Source organism: Gymnodraco acuticeps, unplaced genomic scaffold, assembly GCF_902827175.1.
Source record: "Gymnodraco acuticeps unplaced genomic scaffold, fGymAcu1.1, whole genome shotgun sequence".
NCBI classification, from domain to species: Eukaryota; Metazoa; Chordata; class Actinopteri; order Perciformes; family Bathydraconidae; genus Gymnodraco; species Gymnodraco acuticeps.
Genome location: NW_022989977.1, coordinates 2132215 through 2155937, shown reverse-complemented (window position 1 = coordinate 2155937; position 23723 = coordinate 2132215). Strand labels below are relative to the sequence as shown.

The window sequence follows — 23723 nt, the reverse complement described above, 5'->3', positions numbered from 1 at the left end:
GGAATAACATTTTGAAAAAGTTGCCAACATCAGTTTTTAACCTAATGTAATCTAACCACTTATCCAAATAACAAAACAACAGCCCCCCAACACACACGTGTTTCCTTCTCAATGTTATCTTGAGAAGGAAACTGATTCAATTCCATATTGTCATGCGAAGCACAGACAACCTTAGATTATTTTAGCCATATTTTTTATAGTTAATGTAACTTGTTTATATGTTTTCAGCTCAACAGGCTGGTCAGTAGTTCCTCAATTGAAATGCATGGAAACAAGCTAAAACTTATTTTAAGCATCAAACCTGTAACCATGAAGAAACAGTCTCCCTACCCAGCAGGCCACCCTTAAATGAGTCTGCCTCTCCTGCTAGTTGGTTATATTTGGTGCTATACATAATTTATGGCCAGCATCAGGAAGTTTGGCTTGGATTAAGCTGCTCATTTCTATATAATTAGCTCAACGTAAAGGCATGACTGACTAATTGTGAGAAAATAAATTACAACAGTGTCTAATATACAGGGAGGCACTAATTAACACTCCATCATGACCATACAATCCTTGTGAACATTTCAGCCTGTGTGCTGTTGTTCCATATACATGAGTGATAGATTTCCTCTGCATCTGCTTAATGTTTTTATACTGGGGACACACAGATATAATGGCATTTTCAGGAGGGAGTACAGAGATTAATCGCCCCGGAGGTAGCATTATCCAGTAAAATACTCCACACAGCACAGAAAGTTGTAGATCACAGTGCAGATCAGCCCCTTGCAGAACTTTTGAGGCATGCTGCCTTCTTATCAGGCTGAGGTATGATGTAGCCAAATGCCAGAAGCCTTGAGCTATACGTATAATTTCGGAACAAGCCATCATTTAAATTTGTATGACTTCCCATCACAAAATGGCCTTAACATATCTGTAAAATGACGCTGTGGGGATCAATGATCAGTAGCTACTATCGCTGTGCCGAGATTTCAGACTTATAGTGCTGAACTCGGTGGGTTTTACAAACATGGGCTCCTGAAAAATGCATTCTTATACAACAAAGATGCCTCCCCAAGTACTTTTCAGGGGATATGTAATTTCTCCTGGTTAGACTATATTCACAGGGTTGGATAGTATGTGCATGGAGGGAGTTGGGTTTCATGGGTACAAAAAAAACAGAACATTCAACCAAGAAAGTTTGCTGTTTGTGTTCTGTGTAAGACCAAAATAAAAATTGCCATTTTAAAATGTTAACAATCCAGAAAAACACTTCCTTTGATACGTCATTGAAATTGCGGTTTAAGTTTCTTTGGAGTCGGGGTTAGGTTATACTTTATGTCTAATAGAAATTCAATGGTTTAGAAGGATTCATGCTGAAACACATGAATATATAAATTAGCTGCATTTCCTGTCAAAAACCAGAGGTCACAGATTCTTCAGTTGTCATTTTAAGCGATGAATAAAAATCCACGTCTTACCGTCTTTACCAATGAGGAAGTCCAGGTAGCGGTAGGTGTAGGCCACGCCCACCTTAGTCTCCACCTGAGGTCTCTTCAGTGTGGAGTAAATCTTCCCCGGACTGTTCTCCTCTGACATTGGCTTCATCTTTCGCAGCCCGCAGCCCATGGCTCCACAGTGTGTGTGTGTCTCTGCACGGACCCTGCCAACCAGACACAAAAGACTGAGACAGTGTTTCATTGTCACTTGTGTGTGTGTGTGTGTGTGTGTGTGTGTGGGCTAGCATTACTATACTTGTGGGGACCTAAATCTGTTAACATAGTCACGTGTGGGGACTCGCCTCCCTTATGGGGACAAAATGGAGGTCCCCATGAGGGGAATCATTAATTTTAGGGTGAAGACTTGGTTAGGTTTATGGTTAGGGTAAGGTTAAGGGTTAGGCATGTGTTGGTTATAGTTAAGGTTAGGATAAGTCTCCAGGTATGTAAGTCAATGTAATGTCCCCTGAAGTGATGTATACATGGTGTGTGTGTGTGTGTGTGTGTGTGTGGTGTGTGTGTGTGGTGTGTGTGTGTGTGTGTGTGTGTGTGTGTGTGTGTGTGTGTGTGTGTGTGTGTGTGTGTGTGTGTGTGTGTGTGTGTGTGTGTGTGTGTGTGTGTGTGTGTGTGTGTGTGTGTGTGTGCGCACATGGATTAGAGTGTCTGTTTGGTTTTACATAAATGGGAGTTAACCTGTGGAGTAAACGTAGCAATACCACAATTTACGATCCATTCCTTTAAAATGGCCTCTATGGTGGATATACAATTTCTGACATGACCAAGCAAGTGTAAATACGTTTTAGCTGTAAAAATGCTTTTTGTTTTTTCTACAATCCGAGGCAACTGAAGATATCCATTCATATCTAAATGATATGAAAATCAACAATCAGAGTATTGAAACTTGAGTCTTCAAAGTAAACAACACATCTGCATTTAACTAGTATAGACTGATAACATGGAATATGTACGAGCATAATAATCATACTTTATATAATGAATAATCATCCTCATGCAAAACCATAACCACTGTTGGTTTCCATTTGTATCAATAATAACATGTCCAAAAATTAATGAAAGCCAATCATTGGAAGGGAATGTTATATTACATTATCATTTAGCTGACATTCTTATCCAAAATATCTTGCATACACTTCCGTAGACATGTTTACGGCAGCAATTGGGGTTAAATAAGAGAAAAAGTAGGCTGCTTTTTCCAACGGATCATATGTATTTTTTCTAAAATTTTGTTTTTTGTCAAAGTGACATGTAACTAAATATGTCAATTGGATGTAGCAAAGTGAAGGAAAATAATTAAATAATAGAAAATGTAAATTAAGTACATTTATCTCTACTAGAGACTACGCTTATTTATGTTCCTCCACTGGGTATGACTGTTTGAGGGCACGATTAACCTCTTTTGGAAAAAATGTACACACACACACACACACACACACACACACACACACACACACACACACACACACACACACACACACACACACACACACACACACACACACACACACACTAATATCCATGATTCCTCAGGGACTTAGAAGGAAAACCAATAAAGAAGAACATACTGGATGAGCTTATTTTAATTAATAAATAAACACAACTAAATGAGCTTGATTTTTCACAGGTTCTCTCTTTCTCGTTCCCAGGGAGACTAAATTAGCAAAGACAACCGTGGAGGAAGAGGAGGCTTTAAAGAGCCATGGACGCCTTTCACCCCAAATGGTTTGTGACAGCATCACTGCCCCTCTCTAGCAACTGCATCTGGGAGCAGGTGACATCCTATTGTGTGCCACTGATTAAACTCAAGCATGGATGGGTGGATGGGTGGATGGGTGGATGGATAGATGGCGGGGGTGCCCTCCCCTCCCCCTTCCACCTCAACTGATGAGGAACACTCTCTATTATGCTCGCTACTAATTACAGAACGTCGCTCGGCATTGGCTAAAAACTATGAATCCGAGCCGGCCTTCGCTTCAGAGACAGGACAGGAAGTGAGGAGAGGCGGGGGGGGGAGGTGGGGGACGAAATAGGAAACGAGCAGACGGGGGCTCTGTTAATGAGGTGAACGGCAAGAATGGAAAAGGTGAGAATCAATCAAGGGAGAGAGAGGAAATAGGGGTGGCCGTGTTGAAGATTGTACGGTGGAAAAAAAGGATGAGGGGGGGGGCAGTGGGTAATGCATGGCAAGTAGAGTCTGGAGAAAAAAAACGGAGCGCGCAATTAGAGTCAGTTGAATAGAAAAGGGGTGATCAACACACGCCGAGGGAGAAAGGAGAGAGAAAGATGAGGCAGGAGATTTATTACGGTTGTCATGAAAGCCGGTGTTTCCAGTGGCACTTACATGAATGTCTTTGTTGGGCTTTATGAATCTCAATGTGAATTACAATCATATCTCTACAGGCCTCAGAACAGCTCCCTGAGATGGACCATGGGGCTGATGGATTTGTGATACCAGAACACACTGTGAGTCCTGTGTACGGCAAGGCTGTCTGAAACTTCTGAAGCCTGCTAAACGGTTTCTACATGTCTGAGATGTGCTGACGGGTTGTGTCTTTGCCTCTTTGCATGTGCCGAGCATGACTGATGTCTTACTTGAGCAAAAAAAGTCAAATGCAATCTGCAGAAGCTGGCATATTCAAAGTCCCTAAAAGCTTTTCAGTACCCCCCTGCAGTTCATCGCGCAGCATCACAAATGGCTCTACCATCAAAGAAAACAGGGCAAGAAAAAAGCTTGAAGTCTTGGTTTCCCACTGTTGCCTACAGTCTATTTGAGCTTTTATCATTCCTCCCCTTACCCTGGAGAGAGTAGAAACAACACAAGGGGAGACGAGGCTCTGTCATGTAATCTGCAAGAGCTAGAGAGGAGGTAGTCAGAACAATAGCATTCAGGGGCTACGAGGGAGGGGGTATGGAAAGAAAAAAAACTGGATGAGGAAAAAAATGGTTGGGTATTTGCATAGCTCCTTGAGACCAGGAAGGAGGAGATGTGAGGCGAAGGCGAACCGGAGTATTTTTAGACCTAAACTGACAGAGGAAATGTGAGGTGTTTATGATTTTTTCAGTCACTGTTTCTTGCCTCAGCACCTCTCCTTTGAGGAAGGAGCTCTGGGCAGCGGAAGCCCCCACAACGCCCTGCCTCACCTCCTCTACACCCTTTTCTTTTGGAGATTGACAGGCAGGGAGTCAGGGATCATTGACAGGGTAGACAGACTCTGGGTAGCTCCAGAAAAAAACAAAAACAGGAAGAGAACCATTGATTTCCCTTCTGCTGAATTAGCAACGATCTCCCTAACGTTTTGTTCTATCTTTTGTCTCTAGCTAATGGTATTTTGAGTTTTTTATTTGATAAGAGGTTTTATTCGATAGGATTCTCTCCTTTTGAGCCGAGATTGACGTTCAAATGCTTTGTTGTAGCCGGGATGCACTTAGCTTTGGCCTTTGCAACCAAAACATCCCACAGCACTTTGTTTTTTGCTGAATGTGAACAGCAACAGAAGGGAGGGGCTTGTCTTTCCATTCCATATGTTCTATCTGTCAGTCAACAACGATTTGTCCGTTCAAGGATCAGATTTCTTTGCTGTTTGATCACTGAGGTCAATGTCTGTTAGCTTTTCAGGAAATGTAACACATCAAAGCTTGAACAATGGATTTTTGACCAATCACGGGCAGAAAAGCGCTTCTAAAAGCTGCAAATCACAAATACAGGCCATATTTTGACCTTAAAAAGTTGCTTTTGCAAACTTGTTATGTCATTTACATCTCTAAAGGACATTGAACAACATTTCAAATAATCTGGAGCTGTTTTGCTCGCGACGCCACCTAACAAATGTGAACCTGACTTTACCTTTTAGCTCTGTTTTGGTCTCCATCAGCTCCTGAGGGACTTGGTTTTGTCTAGGTAAGTTAGCGTGTAGTGGATTTATCTGAGCTTTTTTACTGGAAACAGTCCCCAGCTGCTGCCAAAAACGACTTAATGAAAGCGGTGTTAATGTTTTAGGCCCCTAGTTTCGGCTCACAGTGGGGGTTTTTAAGCCATGTAGTTCTACAGACTACACTACAATCGATAACCTTCACGTCATATAGTCATTTGATTGAGAAAATGTACCATTTATGAAGAAGATCATTTGCAAAACCCCACCCGATGTTTGCACATACAGACATTACAGCATCAACAAAAAGGAGCAACTGCACTGAATGATTGTAATGCTGTCTGACTGAGATCTCCCCCATATTACAAGGCCATGTTAAAAGGCTGTGATAGCAACATTGCTGAGATCAAACCAAGCATCATGGGAAGCTTCAGAGTGGATTAATGGAGGAGGACATTAATTAGGACACTGTGTTCTTGTGTTCTTCTCCATGTAGTCTCCCTTTTAAGCCTGTTCTCTTCCTCTCTCACGCTTTATCTCCCTCGTCCTCTTTTTCTGACTTTTGATCTTTTTAATCTGACATGTAAAGTGGTGTGCTAGCAAGGCTGCACTTGGTGGTGGATACTGCTGGTTCAATATCACTCTATAGTTTATTTTGAGGAATAAAGTCGATGGCTCTCAAAGCTACGTTTAATTTAGACTGAAGGGACCTTCTTTGTTCCATCAGGCTTTTTTATAAACCAAGTGAGAACTGTTTAAAAACGTCAAATGGACTTCATCAGCTATCACTATATGGACCTTTCACTTCACTGAACCTTTTATTCTTCAACCAGCTCACCCAAAAATAATTGATCATGTATGTCATATAATATATTATGTATAAAAAGTACAGATATATGGATGCTACGTTTCACTAACTTTTCATTTGATAGCTACTAAGTATGACAAGGATACACGCAAAACACACAGACAAGTATTTTTACTTTATTGTCTATTGGGGGCAATATCTGCACTGGTGATACACATAGCCATCAACATGCTTATCAACCTCATCACGTGTAGCTTACAGATCAACAAATGCTCACATGAGTTGTTTCCTGTAATAAGCAAAAAACACCTATTTTGAGGAAAGGTCACTGGAGACACAGCCGACATAAACAGTAGCGTGATGACTGTTCCAAATATCCTTTGCTAACACTCAGAAATATTGGAAATCCCCCACTGTTCCCTTTGTCCTCCCCTCAGTCCTTACCAACTTGAATCCTCGTCTAACAGGACAGAGAGGATGGAAAAAAGAGGGACCCAAGAGAGAGCGAGAAACAAAGGACACTTAGGCAGGATGTTAATGCTGTAACCTTTAGTGATAACCCAGTCGTTTAAAGAGAGGGACCTACAGGGTGTAGGTATATAAATTGTATACTGTGTGTCCTTTACAATGGCTTTTTATTCAAACTGTTGTTAAGATACAATGCCCTTAAAAGCCTATGTAATATAGTTATATAATTCAGGAGAAAATGTGTTCCCCCTCAAAAACATAATGACAATGCGTTTTAGGCAGATTTTCCCAATGAAACTGGGTCACTGTTGAAATCTTCAGCATGTATGAATGAGTGCTGACTATGTCTATCAGTCTTCCACTACGGGGAAAACTACAAACTTTTTCCGGTACCACTTTACAATAAGACTATCCTTATAAAGGGTTTATGAATAGTTTGTAATTCATTTATTAATTAGGTTGTGAACACTTTATAAATCATTAATAAGCGTTTATAAGACATGAGATAAACAGGGCAACTGTGACCGGTTGCTTGCCAAATAGTGAGCCCACATTTATCTGTACTGCTAAGCCTTATTAGAAAAGGTAGTAACTCATTAATACATGGGAATGTGTTTTACACTTTATAATAAGGCTCCCTTTTGGCAGTTATAAATGTTAGTAACTCATAAATAAATGGTCATAACGAGATGCCAAGAAACATCAAGATGGAAGGGGGGAATCAACTCAGTGAACAACAAATACCAAGGATGTTGGCTGATGAAGAAGACGAAGTAAACTAGGTAGCCAATATAAGGCTTAGTCATCTTGCCAAATAGTGAGCCTGTGTTGATGTATGAAAACTATGTTAGAACTGGTTTATAAATGGTTCTTAATGATTAATAAAGTGTTTACAACCTAATTATAAACCCTTTATGAATCCTTTATGAATCCTTTATAAGGGTAGTCTTATTGTAAAGTGGTACCCTTTTTCCTTATAATATGCAGAGAATGAATGGGGAACATTTTATTTGTATTTTCTACTCTTTTTGTATTCACATTATGTGCAATGCCTTGTTTTAACGTGCTGCTGTGGTGAAAACATTTCCCCTTATCAATAAAGTATATCTAATCTTAGACGAGTATTCCTTTAAGTCTCCATTTGAGAACAATACACCCCCAATAGAAGGTCAGGTAATAAACAAGCATGGGAGACTGTAGCATCATTGTTTTAAAGATTTCTGTAACGTATAAAGAGTAAGTGCACCACTATAATGCTATGCACTAAGCAAGTATTTTTTAAAGTTCTTAAGTTACGTTTTTACATCATTGCACACTGATCAATATTTTCAATTAATAATTTTCTGGAGCAACATTTATGACACAAAGCTTTAATTAATATGAGTGAATCAATTATTATGTGAGAGGCCCTGAAACATTGAAGATGCCACAGAAAAGCTTAACATTTGTTTTGGGAGACATCCGCACATTTAAACCATCATGCATGCTGCCAACAAGGAGGTCATGGGAGCCAAAGGTGGAATTGCTTTTTCAACTCGCTGAATTTTTTTGTTGTTGCTTTGAATGACCAAGGACGATACATAGGTGCAAAGCATACAGGCGGAAAAAAATGGAAGATGAGGTTGTGATGTGTGAGGCAGAGAGAACAGGAGAGTAAGCAATAATGTCTGTCTGAGATTCTCCGCCGTTTCAAGGCTCCGGGTGGCTCCGGTTCGCTATGGCCTCGGCCAGCCTCGTCTCCATGTAGTCTCAAGGCCCGGGTACAGTCCCTACACACACATACACACATCGAAATAGCTATTGCCATGGGAACCAACCCCTCTATGACTATTCCTTTCTGGGGAGAATAATAGGCACCAATCTTTCTCGACGTCTCCCTCTTTCATTGTCAGTTTCCTCCTTTCATAAGATCACACCCCTCCTAATCACCAGGACTTGCATCCCTTTTCTCCTCCTTCGTGTGCAGGAGCAAACATTCGTATCATCCTGTTTACCTCCTCTCCTCTCTGCATGTCTTTGACTGTCAACAGTCTGATTTGTTATGCAAAATCTATCCAAGCTAGGATTTGTACAGTTCTCACAAGTGAGAAGCAAAACATGATCTCAACCCCGACCTTCACAACGATGGTGTTGGATGTTTTCAAACTGCAGCCAAAGAAACACAAATAAAAACATTGTAGGAAAGCAAGAAAGAAATCCTTTTTGTAATTGTTCTTTAAAACACTGAGGGTTATCAAGAGAGTTTCTGAGAGTGACTCATTGCTTTCTGTGAACTTGCTCCAGGCTGGTAATTTTTTGTTAAAGCCAGCCGAAGCCAAGTTCTTAGGTTTTCAGACAGCCTATCGATATGTCCGTGTTGAACATTACCAAATCAATACTGCTGCAATTTTCTTGACCACCCATTACAACAGGAGTCAATTTGCCTTATAGAAATATCAAGGGGGATGTTTTCTTTTAATTTTCTTTAAACACAACTGGCTGAATATTGGCCCTTTTGTTTTCTGTCTTGCCAGGAAGATTTATCCTAATATGCCGTCTCAGTTGTAGGGCATTGCAAGAGGATTGAATTAGTAAGTATTTTTGAAAGCATGATCACTGTCACCTAGCACGGGAGTGAGGGGAAATAAACTTTGCGCCTTTAACTGAGAATTATATAGGGAAAAGATGTGAGACTTTCAGCGGAGGCTGGACTCATGGTGATATCCTGTCGTGAGAACTGCAAAACTCACACCATTATCTACAAAGTGTCTCATTCAGCCATATTTACTGCCCACAGTTGATATTACTGCCAATAATGAAGCCGAATCAAAATGAAATGATGCCAGTTTTATTTAAAATGCATCCAACAATATAAAGAACTTGGAGTTAAGCCCTGTACATCTCTTAAATACAGATATCCCTTTCAACGTAATAAATATATATTGTCATAACCTAATGTCTGTACTTTTTGTACAAAGGAAAAGTCTCCTTAACTTAAGTCCCCTTAAGGCAAGTTATTTTAGAATCAAATCCTCCATTTGTTTATATTTAATCATGTCCCAAATGTGAAGCATATGGAAATGTTTTTCCGGCATCCAACAGGCGCTGAACCAAATGAGAGTAGAATGAGATTAAGATGGTTTAAAAATAACTACCTTTCAATTAGATGCACCCTAAAATGTATTGGTATTTTGTGTGCCTGTCTTTGGGCACATACATACTCAGTGAAGAGTACACATTATGGTTTACACCATCCGACTCATGCCAATTACCTTAATCAAATTTCACACCTCACAGGGGGATTCTCTGGGACCAGATCAGATAGCAAACATAAGTTGATTAAAATACATGTTTGCTAAAAGACTGGAGCGAAGGAAAATCAACACAGGCTCGGAAAAAAGATAAACCGCAAAAAAAGGAAATCGGATAGAAAATGAGTCAGGCTGTTCACATACATTTTTGGAGACATCATACTGAAAAAAATAAAACACTCCATACTGTATTCACAATTAGCTATACGTTTTGGGGTCATGTGTTTTATTATTAAGAATCTCCAGTAAAGGAGTAGAAATAACGTTTAGTTTAATCGTCATAGAGATTACTCAGTCTGAAAAAAAAAATTGTTAAGAAACCGGATGTCTGTGGCTTGAATGAATTTGTTGATGAGTCAGAAAGACCCAAGTGCCATTGAGTTGCATTATGGGGAATGAAGGTAGCAGTGATTTTAGAGCTCAAACCATCCGAGAGACTAAAAGTAAAGATAGTTTTCCCTGTTGCTTCAGGTCTGTTGTAGACCCTCCCAACCTACTGTATTACAAGCCCAGTAGTAAATCACTGTAATATCTCTGTAAATGCTAGTACATCCTAAATAGAGGGACACGAGCTTCCCACCAAACATTATCAAGTCATTTTCCCTTCTCATTGTTAATAAACCATAACGTAAAAGCTTTTAGCACACTAGGACTACTGTTGTAAAGGTTAATAACTTATTATAAATGGATGTTGGTCACTATGCCTAGCAGGCCTTTTCTGAGGGTGACTGATGAAAGTAACATTCCATTAACCTCTATTGAATTTGGTTGCCAGTATATATCTCCAATAACAATATCTCAAACCAGAGCAAATAAACCCAACTATCTCAAAGGCAACATAGGACTTGAGGTAATTGAGAAAATGGCTTTTTGTGTAATCTGGGTGAATTTGCCCTTTAAGATTTCTTCACCCTTTGCCCTGTGTTATGATTCCCTTTACGATGTGACTTTGGAGCGTAGCGAGGCCAAACCACAATCGCTTCCACATTTCCAGCAGCCAGTGTAGGATACAGCCATTTGGGGTTAAGGGTTTTCATGTGTGTGTTCTATATGTGTGTGTGTGTGTGTGTGTGTGTGTTTGTGTGTGTGTGTGTGTGTGTGCACGCTCATGTCACGCAAAAATTCAACATGTATGCAAGCTCACGTGTGGTTATGCATGTGTTAATTCCATGTTACACATATTCACACATTTACCCTTTGATATGCTTGACATACAGCACAAGGATCTTTTGCCCTTAGCAATTTGTTAACAGTGGGCTTTTGCCAGTGACTTATACACTTTAACTGTGTGGTTGTGTTTTTATTTGCATTTTGTATATGAAATGAAAATGAAATGTAATGCATGTTTTGTGGGTGGGTTTTACATCTGTTGGTGCCTTTTTGTCTTACATGTTTGTGAGCCAGAAACATGTGTTGTGTTTCTTTTTTTGTAAATGTTATGCTTTTCTTTGTGTGTGCGGGAGTTTGTGCAAATTATGTATCAGTGTTTGTGTTGCTGCCCATATGCTGTTTGCCCTTTAGGTAACCTTTTGTAATGTTTCTGTGTGTGTGTGTGTGTGTGTGTGTGTGGGTGTGTGTGTGTGTGTGTGTGTGTGTGTGTGTGTGTGTGTGTGTGTGTGTGTGTGTGTGTTTTAGACAGCAGACAAACTGAAACAGAGGCAACTCCTGACCCAACAACACAGCAGAGTTATCGCAGCCCGACGCTCCAGAGCTCACCAGCTGGAACTAATTAACAGCAGTTCAGTCAGACTGAGCTCACTCACTCACTTTTTCTCTTTCTCACACACACACACACGTTTTTCTACCCTCTTCCCCTGGCTTTTCCTCTTTCTCATGCCCTAGTCTTCTTCCTCCCTGACATTCCCCCGCCCTTCCTTCACCTCCTGCCATCGCTCAACTTGTTTTCCCTTTAAACCTCCTTCTCTCGTTAATGCACGCATGCTTTGGTGAACTCATGGACCGGAGCAAATATTCTCAGCATGTACACATCCACTACAGACAGACAAGGATATAGCACACATGCTGTACACAAGAAAACACAGACAGGAAACCCCATACGTTTACCCTTCATTACTGTACAGAACAATACAGTAGCTCACAAAACACACACTCCCCTTGCTCTCTCCTCACCAGTGGGAGTGGTGTGATACTGTAAGCCGGACACATCTTGAAACACTGTCAGGGTCTTTGATTGGATCCAGGTAGACATTTTTGGCATTCTCTGCCCCGCTCTGTACCATCCATCATGCATGTGACTTAAAAACAAGCAGACCTATTGATGTGCATGATGAATAGCCTGTGTGTGTGTGTGTGTGTGTGTGTGTGTGTGTGTGTGTGTGTGTGTGTGTGTGTGTGTGTGTGTGTGTGTGTGTGTGTGTGTGTGTGTGTGTGTGTGTGTGTGTGTGTGTGTGTGTGTGTGTGTGTGTGTGTGTGTGTGTGTGTGTGTGAAGTAGCAGCAGTGGATTAAGGGCTTGTAGTCTAACTCACGGCTCAGAAGCCAAACTTGTGGCTTGCGGCATCTTCTAATTAATCAAATCTCTGTGGTAAGCAATTGCCAACATGCAGCACAAGTTTACAGTGGCTGCTGTCCAGAGAATCAGGTGAGCGTTCAGTCAAACATCTGTCCCCAAGTTCAAATTCATACACATGTTGTAGGCTCTGACAAACAGGAAGCAAACTTACCTGTTTCACAAATCTGGTTGAAAAGTTCACTGCTTGGAAATGAAGGCAGCAACTTGAGCAGAGCTTCCAGCAGAGAAACGCATTCTACTTGGTGGCAGGAATGGTTCAGATCCTGTCAGATGAGCTGACTGCTGTGGAGCTGAATGGCTTAAAGGAAACACAATCCTCCAGCACAGAGCAGACAAACCAGAGCGTCTACAGGCACAGCAGCAGCGGTTCCAGCGGTTTGCTTCTTTCGCCAGCAAACAGAGCTAAAACACACTTGTAAGCTTGGTGTGTTTAGGTCATGCCCAAAGTATGCCTGTGTACCGATGTTCTGCAAGCTCAGGGAAACCGCATCCTGTCACATATTTACCTCCCTCCCCTGTCTCCCTCCCTTTTCTCTCTTTTAAATCTATCTTTCTATGTGGTCTTGCTCTTTTCCTGTGTCTTTCTCTCGCTCCCCTGTGATTGTCTGAAGCAACTGAGCGCTCTGACCCAGCGTCTGTTCAGCACAGCCTCTCTGCCTATCTCTCCAGCAGCCGCACCAGTTCCACTCGGCTGACTGAAGAATCCATCTGAGGAGAGGAGGGGGTAGAAAAGAGGGGAGGTGAGGAGGGGGCTTTCGCTGGGAAATACCAGAGTTAGAGAGAGGAGGTAGAAGGAGGGGGAGGAAGGGTGACGGGTGTTGTTTAGGGAGTGAAGGACTTAAAGAAAGATGGGGCAGACAGAAATACGAATCAATAGTTTGTTTGAGAAAGAGAGATGGAGAGAAGTAGACGGAAAGCAGAAGAATGCTGTGCCATATAGTCAATACACACACACACACACAAACACACACACACACACACACACACACACACACACACACACACGCTTTGTGAATGCAGTTTTTCAGGGCTGGTGATGAGTTTGACTAAAAAAAAGAGTAAAGGGTTACAGATGTGTGTTTGTGTGTGTAATCCTCAGTACTTCACTGCTCTGTAGTGGTAATACATATTTTAAATGTCCAGGTCAGGACCCCCTATGGCTCTGTATTTATTATTTAAGCCAATTTGTACGAGGGACGACCACTCTGGTGAAACACCACCCTTCTGTTACATAAACTGTGATTTCCTATACAACAACAACTACTGCTACTTAAGGGACAACAACAGCTGATCCATGTCCTTACAGAGCATCATCGCTTGAGGCAAACACAAATCTGCCTCACTGCTGACATCAGGATACAGTTTCCGTCTCTGTCATTAACTCTCTGCAATGCTTAAAATCTATTGATGGACACAGTAAATGACTGTATGGTTTGACCCAGGTTTGGCCTTTAGTGCTGACTGCGTTGTACAGAATTCAATGACTGTTTTGATTAAATATTTATCAGCCTTTCTACAGCTACAATCGGGGCCGTTTCTAGCTTTTTGGGGGCCCTATGCAAGATGCTGTTTGGGGGCCCTAGTTTTGACAGTTTTTTAACTACAATGGGGGGGATTCCGAAGCCTTTAAGATGATCTGTGGAGATGCATCAATCTGTTACACTTTAATAGGAAAACAGGCTAATTTCACGAAAACCAAGCAATTGAAAATTACAAAAAATTATATTAAAAAGGTAAACAATAAGGCTCCTCTGTCAATAAATGCAAGAGATGCAGCATTTTCTCAGCTGTCAGCCCAACGATGATTTGGACTTTATTACCCCAAAAACCCAAGCCACAGCTTTGCTATCATTGCAGTTTAGTCGTGTTTATATCCTACATTGGATTTGTAAGCATATAATGCTTCACCGAACACTCACAGGAGGGGGCTTGACTGTCTACAAATAAAGACGGCTCATTTTAATTCTCCCCAAATATATTGAGGCTGAACCTGAACTTTGAATTATCTGCTCCCATCATAATCTTGGCGAACTTGTTAAAATTGTGAATGCAGAATTAGAAATACTATGTAACTAGTTTGCAGTTAATACATTATCCCTTAATGTGGCCAAAACAAATTACATGTTATTCAATACAAAGTCTGAGAGTAGAAATGACTGCATTATACGGATTTGCAATACCGAGATAGAAAAAGTTGGTGCATGTACATTTTTAGGACTGCTTGTTGACGAAAAACTCAATTGGAAGCACCATATAAATTATGTACAGACTAAACTGTCAAAGACAATAGGTATTTTGTATCATACTAAGAACATTCTTGAAGAAAATATACTCTTTATAACTCTAACTCTATTTCTCCCCTACCTTTACTACTGCTCCGAAATAGGGCAGCAATATGGGGGAACACGTACTCAACAAATCTACAAAAAATAATAACATCCCAAAAATAAGTATTACGAATAGTCTGTGGTGTTGGTAAATATGAACCATGATATGAACACACAACTCCCATATCTAAAAAAACTCAATCTATTCAAATGTGTTGAGATAGTACAGCTTAAAACAGTACTGATTATGCACAACATTTTCCATAACAAAATGCCTAATAACATTCAAAAGCAGTTCCAAACCACAGCGTGAACATATGAATGTAAAAAAAGTCACTTGAAAATAAGTGTTCACAATGTTTATATGCAATTATGCATATATTATTATTATTATTATTCATTTGCCAAGTGCATGTGTACCTATGTCAGGGGTCTGCAACTTTTTTGACCAAAAGAGCCATTTTGCTCCTTTTTCCCAACATTTTTTTTGTCTGGAGCCGCAAAACATATTTCATAGTTTTTTATTGTTATATCAGACAAAAACTACAGTTTTTTTGCATTTATTAGGCTATTTATTACATGATATAAAACTGTTAACCTCTAATAAGAAACAAAGAACTCTTATAAGGAGAATTTAAAATAATACACAGGCCTACTTTAAAATAAATTAAACACAGCACTTGGGGAGTCCTCTGCACATTTGAAGGAAAACAAAATATTATTAAAATGGGCACACTTTGAAATAAATAAAACATATAGATGCACCCTAAAAAGAGTTAAAGGTAGGGTAGGTAAGAATGGAGAAACCAGCTCGAGTGCGCTAGAATTTGAAAGTACACAACCGGAAAAAATATGCCTCTTTCTTCAGACTAAAAAATACTTTCAGCTTGGGGGCCCCCTAGTGGCCACGGGGAAGAAACGGCCCTGGCTACAATCAATCAACACAAGACTACATGCATCGAAAAGGGATGGCTTGTAATGAGAATGATAACCCACATCTGGATTCCATTATATAAAGCGTTTTAGTGTCTTTCAGGTCATTGTATTGGTTTAGTTTGTTTTGTTTTGGTTTGAAGCCACATGAAGGCAGCCGTTTTCAGCAGAAAAGGCCTGTTAAATCCAACGTACACTACCTGACAAGCAGCACGTTTCTGACTATTAGACTTAGACACCAGCTAGCGAGCATAGCGGAGATTATTGCTGGTTTATCTCACAGTACTTAATTGAACAAATTTCAAGTTCTACCTTAACGTGAGTACTGAATGCATCACATCCAATTTGAATCTTATCATGGTGCAGTTTCTTTTTAGACATTTCTTTACAAAGACGAAAAATATAAAGATGTTTTTGATATCATTTAAAGTTAAAGGTGCTGAATGAGCATCTTTTACAATGGTGACTCTTTTAGCCTTGGTAACTATTGGGAAACAGTTTTGTTTACGAAACAATACATCTGAATAATGCGGCTGAATAACAAGAGAGACAAAGGGGGGCTTGCCTTTTCACGAGTTTGCCATAATTACTGATGAAGAGCCTCACATACTGTGATTAGAATTACTAGTCTTTCACACAATGTGCTCATGACATTGGGCTCTTCTTAAAGTCATTTATCGCCTGATGGGGGATTCACTTGCTCATTTGCCAGGGTTGTAGCTGATTTTTCAAGGAGAGCCCTCATTGTGTCGCTCAGATGTTACTTTGGAATCTCCAGGCCCCAATTTAATGATAGGTCTCTTTAAAGATGGAGATTTCCTAATTCTGTTTGCTGTCACATCAGGAGCCCCATTAAGCTTTAATCCCCCTTCCTGGAAGCATAAGTGGAAACTGCCCACATGTATCTAGATCTGGGAAATGTCCATCAGATTTTGGAAGGGCATATTTTAGCATTAGATCCCCTTCACATGAAAAAGGTTCAGTGCAGGAAGGGAAAAAGGGTCGTTCTGGCAAATCATATGTTTTAAACACCCGTGGAGAGACCTCAGGGTCAGTATTAAAGAATAGAAGGAAGAGAAACTGGTTACATTGACAGATTGCTTGACTGCTTTTCCATCCCTTTAAACAGAGCGAGATTAAACAGATGCTGAAGCCGTCCTGGAGCTGAGGCCTGAATGACACTAATGATCACCCACAGTGTAATTGCCAATATGCCAGTAGCTATAAAAACATGCCAAATTGTATAACACATGCAAATGTTGGGAAATGACATTTACGTGATGTCATCTTCAAATGTTACACTTCATCACGTTTTTTGTTTATGACCAAATTGGGTGTTTTTAATGTTTTGTGACTTGGTGGACACTTGACCCTACAGCCACAAAGCGCACGCTGCCAAATGTCCCAATGGAGAACTGTGGGAAACTGAGATGGGACAAATAATTTGAGACAATTATAAAGATGGTAAACCATGCATAGTGTTTGTGAAAGCTGTGTTTGTTGAACCATCAGTCTTTCATGAGTGTCTGAGGCCGCAGAAAGACAGCTGATTGGACGGAATTGTGATTGGAACAAAGCACATCCTAAATGAGGCTCCTGGTTCTGCTGTAGACATTTTTTACATTTTTCAATCACAGCGTATTTGTATTCAAAGTGTTATACAAAGATCACAGATGTCTTCTTGGTGACTAGAGATGTGACAGTGCCCCCCAGTGTTTCAGATTGGAAAGCAAGTCTTTAAATGGCGTGAATATGTCTTCCTTTGTGGCTTTGTTTTATTGTTCCATAGATCCTGTGCAGTGTAAATATTCCACTCAGAAGTAAATGTACTTCTATTGGAGTTAGAACCAGATTATATTGTCCTGTACGGCACATTATCTTAAAGTCCCTGTTTTATAATTGATTTGCATCCTTATATAGTTTATCATATTGCAATACCTTTTGAGTTTACATGAATAATTTGTAAATTGTGTCTAGGGACTACAGACAAAATAGATATGCTTTTGGCTAACTCTAGTGCATTTACTGCATGGTATTATTTTGTAATGTCTGGTCCTTTTGAATAAACCAACAATCAGATAGTGATTAGGTGACACTAACAGTATTAATTCAAAATGACAAATATTTATACTTATTGCCCAAAATGCCTGAATGATGGAACATCGAAGAAAGCTCAAAAGCTTTCGGTGCTGAAATGCGACGTCTTGTGTGTTAGTAATATAAAGGTTCCCTTACATACTTATAATGAAAGAATAAAGCTACAAAAGTCACTTTCTAATTTCAGTGCGAATGTATCAATGTACTTATTCTACTATTCAAATGCTTTTAAATAGAACCAGACGGATGTATGGACTTTTTGTCAGTGGGCATGCATTCAGAAGTTTTTTTCTTTTATCCTCTGATCTGAGGAAAGCTACAGGGGCAAACAAGAACATATGTCCAACAAAAGACTTCAACCTTTCTCGCATAATTTCCACAGAGCCACGTACATTAGGCTGTCAGTGTTCAGCGTGGGGTGTCCGCCTGTAACTGCACTCAGGGTTGTCTAGCATTCTGCTCTATAATGACGGCTATTACTTCAAATGGTCTGCCTTTATTCTGACCCTATGTGAAGAGTTATAGTTCAAGGAAAAACATATCCAAATGTATACAGTCCCAGTGGTACATGAAGCACTGCACCCATGACATTGATCACTGCAGACATTTGACACTGTTGACACTTGAGGACAAATTACTGTGGTTTGCATTTTCTATTGTAATGTTAGTTTAAAGCTTATGTGGAGCTCACTTCTCAAACACTGTAGCTTTATCAAATATCTTCATTTTAAGCCATGTTTGCAATTTGTCTCGAGAATTGGCAGTGTCTATCTTTCTGCCTGTTGCCATGCAGTTATGTATGACTGTAATTGAAATGCACATGATAAACAATCTCTTTATTGTATTCTTCCAGTGCAGTATTATCCGCTTAATTCAAAACAGATCATCTGTGAGATATTGTTTTTAATATAATCAGTGCTCTTTGCTGTCCTAGTGTTAATGATATCGTGTGGCCTGCAGTTAAGTCTTTATTTCTTTGGATGTTATTTAAAGTGGACCTATTATGCGATATTGGGGAAATATATTGTTGGGCCATACCTATACAAAACATGTCTGTGAAGTTTTTAGCTTGAAATACCAAACAGATCACCCATTGTAGCCATGCCTCATACTGCTCATACCCCTCTTTTGCAGCCCTGTTATGGCGCATTTCCACTACAGCGCGGTTTAAGCGTGCCGTGCCAAACCCGGCCCATTTTGGTTGCGTTTCCACTAGGGGTAGTACCGGCTAACGGGTACTGTTTCACAGTTTTTCTGGCTCTCCAAAATCCAGGTTCTTTCCGGGCCAACAACTGGGCTGAATATGCTAAACTAGTGAGAGAATCGCTGGCAAGGGGGCTACAACTACATCAAAATGAACATATTTTACCGTTAATTAATTGTAATACACGTTTAAAAAATGACGCCGAAGTAACAACATACTGATACCGGTTAGTAAAAACCATGAATTAATTCTTTGACAAGTCTGCAGACAGACGGCAGGCGAAAAACTTTTTAAAATGCGTGTTTTCTGAATGGAGATTGGCTAAGCTAACGTTATATATGCTCCGACCGTCCACACTCACAACAATGGCTTATACAGACATAAATAAACCAGCGACTGTATTCGCCATGACACAGACAGTCTGTGGTTTGTACTTGTTTAACTTTTGTCTAGTTTCTGAACAGATATGAGGAGCTGTGAGCTTGAGTGCTAACAGCTAACGGCTGATGTTGGTTTTCTGTGGTTCGCATTGAAGATGACGTCATGGCTCCACCTACACTGCGTTACTATAGTTACTGCCCCAGCTACTAAACTGTAATGGAAACGCAGCATAAAGTGAGCCTGGCCTACCAAGGCCTAACTATGCAACCCAGTCTCACGGCATTTCGTATTATAGTCACGACATTTAATCTATTGATTCGTGTTCACCAACACGATTTCCCCATTTTTTTTCGTGTCACACAGAACGATTTTAAAAACAATGTATTTCTATTGGTAGTATGTTTCGTGCCTGCAGCACGTCTTTTTGTCCGTTCGGGTCTTGGAAGACCGGAAGCTGTGGGGTTCATAAAAACATGTTCTTACTCAATATCAAGCCACGATTATTGTTTTTATTTTAAATCGTATAATGTCGGACTTTTTTTGTCGTCTGTGAGAAAAAGAAATGGGGCTCAGAGCCTCAGAATACTGAAATCTGTATTTTTTAAAATCTTTTTTTCCTTCCAATTTGTTATTCTTTGCTGTTATTCACAAATCTGTGTCCGCTCGTTGTACCCCTGTTTTTAAAAGATTTGGGTAAGGAGGAAAAGAGAAAGGGTTTTATTTTCTGACGCTGCGTGAGTTCCCTGACACACCGGGGACACATAAAAGACATCAAAAAGTGCATTTTGCATGATAGGTCCCCTTTAAGTTTTTATAACCCATATTGGTTATCACATATGAAAATCTTTTTTCCCTCAATGTTACTTTATAAATCTCCTTCTAGATAATACTAAGCAGCATTATTGACATTGACATAATTTGAGTTTTTTTCAGTTTAGATAGTGTTTTAAAGGTGGGGTAGGTAATTTTGGAGAAACCAGTTAGGGTGAGTGAAGCAGGCAGGACCCAAATGCAGAATAAACAGAAAAAATACCTTTATTTCAAGGTTTTAAGGAACAAACGGAACACTACCTCGTGAACACAGTCAACGACAAACAATGAACCAACAATGACAGACAGAAAAACCAGAACTTACAGTAAATACACACAAGACTAATCACACAAACAAGACACAGGTGAGGAGGGAGGAGAAAACACAGGGGCACCAGGTGAACACAATCGGGTAATCAGGTAGGAGGGAAAACAGACAGAAAGCGACAGGCAAGACAGGGGGTGAAGACTTTTCAAATTAAAACATGAAACCAAAGACAGAAAAAGACAAAACACAACACAACACAGACAGATCGTGACATCGAGTGCGCTAGAATTTGAAAATACACAGCCGGAACAAATCTGCCACTTCCTTACAGAGCCCCTCCTCCAACACACACATGACCAATGAGGGCACGAGATAAGTTTGTGCACAGATGGAAGGCTGACAGGCAGGTAGGCCATCCAGTTATATTTTAGATGATTGGTCGTGCTTTTTACAGTATTACGGCTTCCACAGATTACATTTTGTTATGGATTTGTTGTCAAAGCACTTAAGATATTCATTGCTATCGGGATGTTAAGAGCATTCCATGGAATATAACAAAAAGTGTATCTCGAGCCGGTTTCTCAAACTTACCTACCCCACCTTTAATATATATGTTGTTTGTATGTTTAAAACGTCCTCAATTAAAATGATTAATTATGTTTAGTCAGTAGTCGGTCTTATATCTTTCTGATATGCTGCATTTTGTGCCAAAGCAAATAATGGGTGCGTCTTTAGCCCACATGAGCTGTATGACTTTAATCCATTTACATACAGGAACACACAGATCTATGTTTTGTAATCTACAAATGTTCCTTTTCTTTTATTTACCTTTACCTCATGCACTTTTCCATTCTATGCAGTGTAAACTTGAACCACTGCACTACACCCTTGGGATAAACAATTCCTTATTTATTCTGTGTGTTGCACTAGTTTAAAGAAAAACCCTCTTCAGTCCTGCGTGAAAGACTTGTTTTTGTCCAGCATCAATTGTGTAAAGCCCTGGTAATCCTGCATCATTAGCAGCTGGAGGGGAATGTGCTTTATCTAAGACTGGGTCTATAAAAGGAGGGAGAGGAAAGTGCATACTCACCTCAACTTCATGAAGACCCAGGACCAGGTAAGCCTCACACTTCGAAAGTTCCTTAACATATCGTTCAGCATTTCTTTTTAACTTTTGAAGATACAAATTGATTTATTTGGGAAAAAATACCAAGCAATAAAGGGGGGGAACCTGTCATTTACACATCATCATGTAAACCTTGTGTTTGTTCTTTTTATTTTTATATTATAAATATACGTTATTTTTTAACTGGAGAAATGTGTCATGTCGTAAAAATGTGACAGGAAGTATTTTACTGCAATCTTACTTTGTCTTACTAAAGCTTTATTTTTTACAGGAAAATGTTTGCTTTCCTGATTTGCATCTTGACCGTGCAGCAAGTGAACTCTGCCTGCAATGTGGTAAATGTTATAAGTATGAGTATTATAGAGCATTGTTATACATTATAGAGTAGTTTTATTTTGTATGACTTAAGTACATTTTAGACACAGATATTGTGCATTGTGGTGTACTTAACAGAATAAGGTTTTACATGAACATATTAATAAAACATTACTTTAAGACTACCAAAGTTTGTGACCCTGCCAAACTTTTGAAAAGCAAAAAAAAAGGCACTACCCCGCTGAAGGAAAATTCTTTTTTTTACACCTAAATGGTATGCCTAGGCCTATATATGTTTCTGAAATCAGTTGAGGAGAGAAATAGGTGACCAGTGACGGTACGTCCACACAACCGCGTTAAAAAAATCTTGGAGGTGGGCGTATCTGAAGCTTGGGGATTTTTTGCAAGCAACGCGACCAACCAATCACATGAATCTCCCGCCCCCGACATACAAAGCAATAGCAAAGTTAAAACGAAGTAAACTGGATATAAAATCCCCAAACAGGCGAAAACCTACCAGTTTCACCCACTGTCTCTGCCACCTCCCTCCATGCCTGGTTCCTCCGGTTTGCATCCCGGTAAGTTAATAGGGACTGGTCATAAAGAACCGGGTGATTTGCTACCGCAATAACTAATTTCTCCTCCATTTTTAGGAATATAGAAAATGAACTGCGGTATGTCACTCCCAGCTTGCACGCGGTTTGATTGGCTAGCGCTTGTACTGTCAGATTTGCATAAACGGGATTTGATTGGCTGACGCTTCCACCTCAGCTTCAAAAGTTGAACATTGCTCAACTTTTAAATCCTGGAAATCTTCGCTTTGCTTACCACAATGCAGTTCGGCGAAAAGTGAGGCAACGTGACGTCACCCCATTCAAAGTGGCCCGTCCACACGGCGGCGTGCGTTGACGCTTGCTGGCGGGCGTGTCTGACACTCGACCAACAACCAATCACATGAATCTCCCGCCCCTGACACACAAGCAGCGGTTTGATTGGCTAGAGCTTGTACTGGCATATGATTCGATTGGCTGACGCTTCTGCCGAGGCGTCAAAAGTTGAACATTGCTCAACTTTTGAAGCGAGCAACGCCAGCAACGTTCCGCGTCGCTTCCCAAAATGCAGTTCAGCTAAAAGTGACGTCACCCCATTCAAAGTGAATGGGCAGAAGCGTTGGAAGATTTTTTAACGCTGCTGTGTGGACGGGCCGTGACCGAATATTGGTTTATATTTGATCAGCTCTGCTGTTTGAAAGTTTGATTAGAGTTAATAAATGATGATTGACACTGCACTACAAACTCCATGGCTCTGATTGGTTTGTATTCGCTGCAGTGCAAATCTCATAAGCAGCACAGGGGAAAGAGAAACATGATATTTGTTAACTGATTATCTGATCATGCACAGGATATAGAGACAGTTTCTTCAAATATGAAACATTTACTTTTATTAAAAGTTGCGGTTGAAGCTTTAAGTTTAAGTAAAGCAAAGTTTTAATGAAGTTAATACAAAACATTCAACAATTAAGTTAATTTAAATTGTGATTCACATACTTCTAAGAAGTAAAATGATTTGACTTTATCCTCTCTTCATCTCCTTTTCTTCCCTTTCCAAATGAACCTTTCTGCACCGTGGTCGGTCCACAGCAAGGTAAGCACAATGTAAACATCATCAGGCATGTTTAAAGAGCCATTTCAATTTCCAGTTTAAACTCTGATACCATGCCAATAAGTCTCACATTATGATTATAGGATTTGGTAAAACCCTCTATGGGTCATTCCAGAATTGGAGGACATTTCATGT

At 40.1% G+C, this 23723-nt stretch overlaps 2 protein-coding genes across 3 annotated transcripts in view; one reads left to right on the top strand and one right to left on the bottom strand.

The window, feature by feature from the left end:
* The window catches only part of LOC117543245 (raftlin-like), a 100937-nt gene extending 87781 nt beyond the window's left edge, over nt 1-13156 (bottom strand). Inside the window, exons 1-2 of one of the 2 annotated variants that reach the window (XM_034211391.1) lie at nt 12617-13156; nt 1464-1645 (exon numbers count right to left, since the gene is read on the bottom strand). In XM_034211391.1, coding sequence (XP_034067282.1) covers nt 1464-1611 — 148 coding nt within the window. In that variant the 5' untranslated portion in view covers nt 1612-1645; nt 12617-13156. The remainder of the gene's footprint in view (nt 1-1463; nt 1646-12616) is intronic. The other variant, XM_034211392.1, reaches the window with a different exon arrangement.
* An 8730-nt stretch (nt 13157-21886) lies between these two features.
* The window catches only part of LOC117543180 (cysteine-rich venom protein), a 6699-nt gene continuing 4862 nt past the window's right edge, over nt 21887-23723 (top strand). The window contains exons 1-2 of the mRNA XM_034211287.1: nt 21887-21946; nt 23567-23570. Coding sequence (XP_034067178.1) covers nt 21887-21946; nt 23567-23570 — 64 coding nt within the window. The remainder of the gene's footprint in view (nt 21947-23566; nt 23571-23723) is intronic.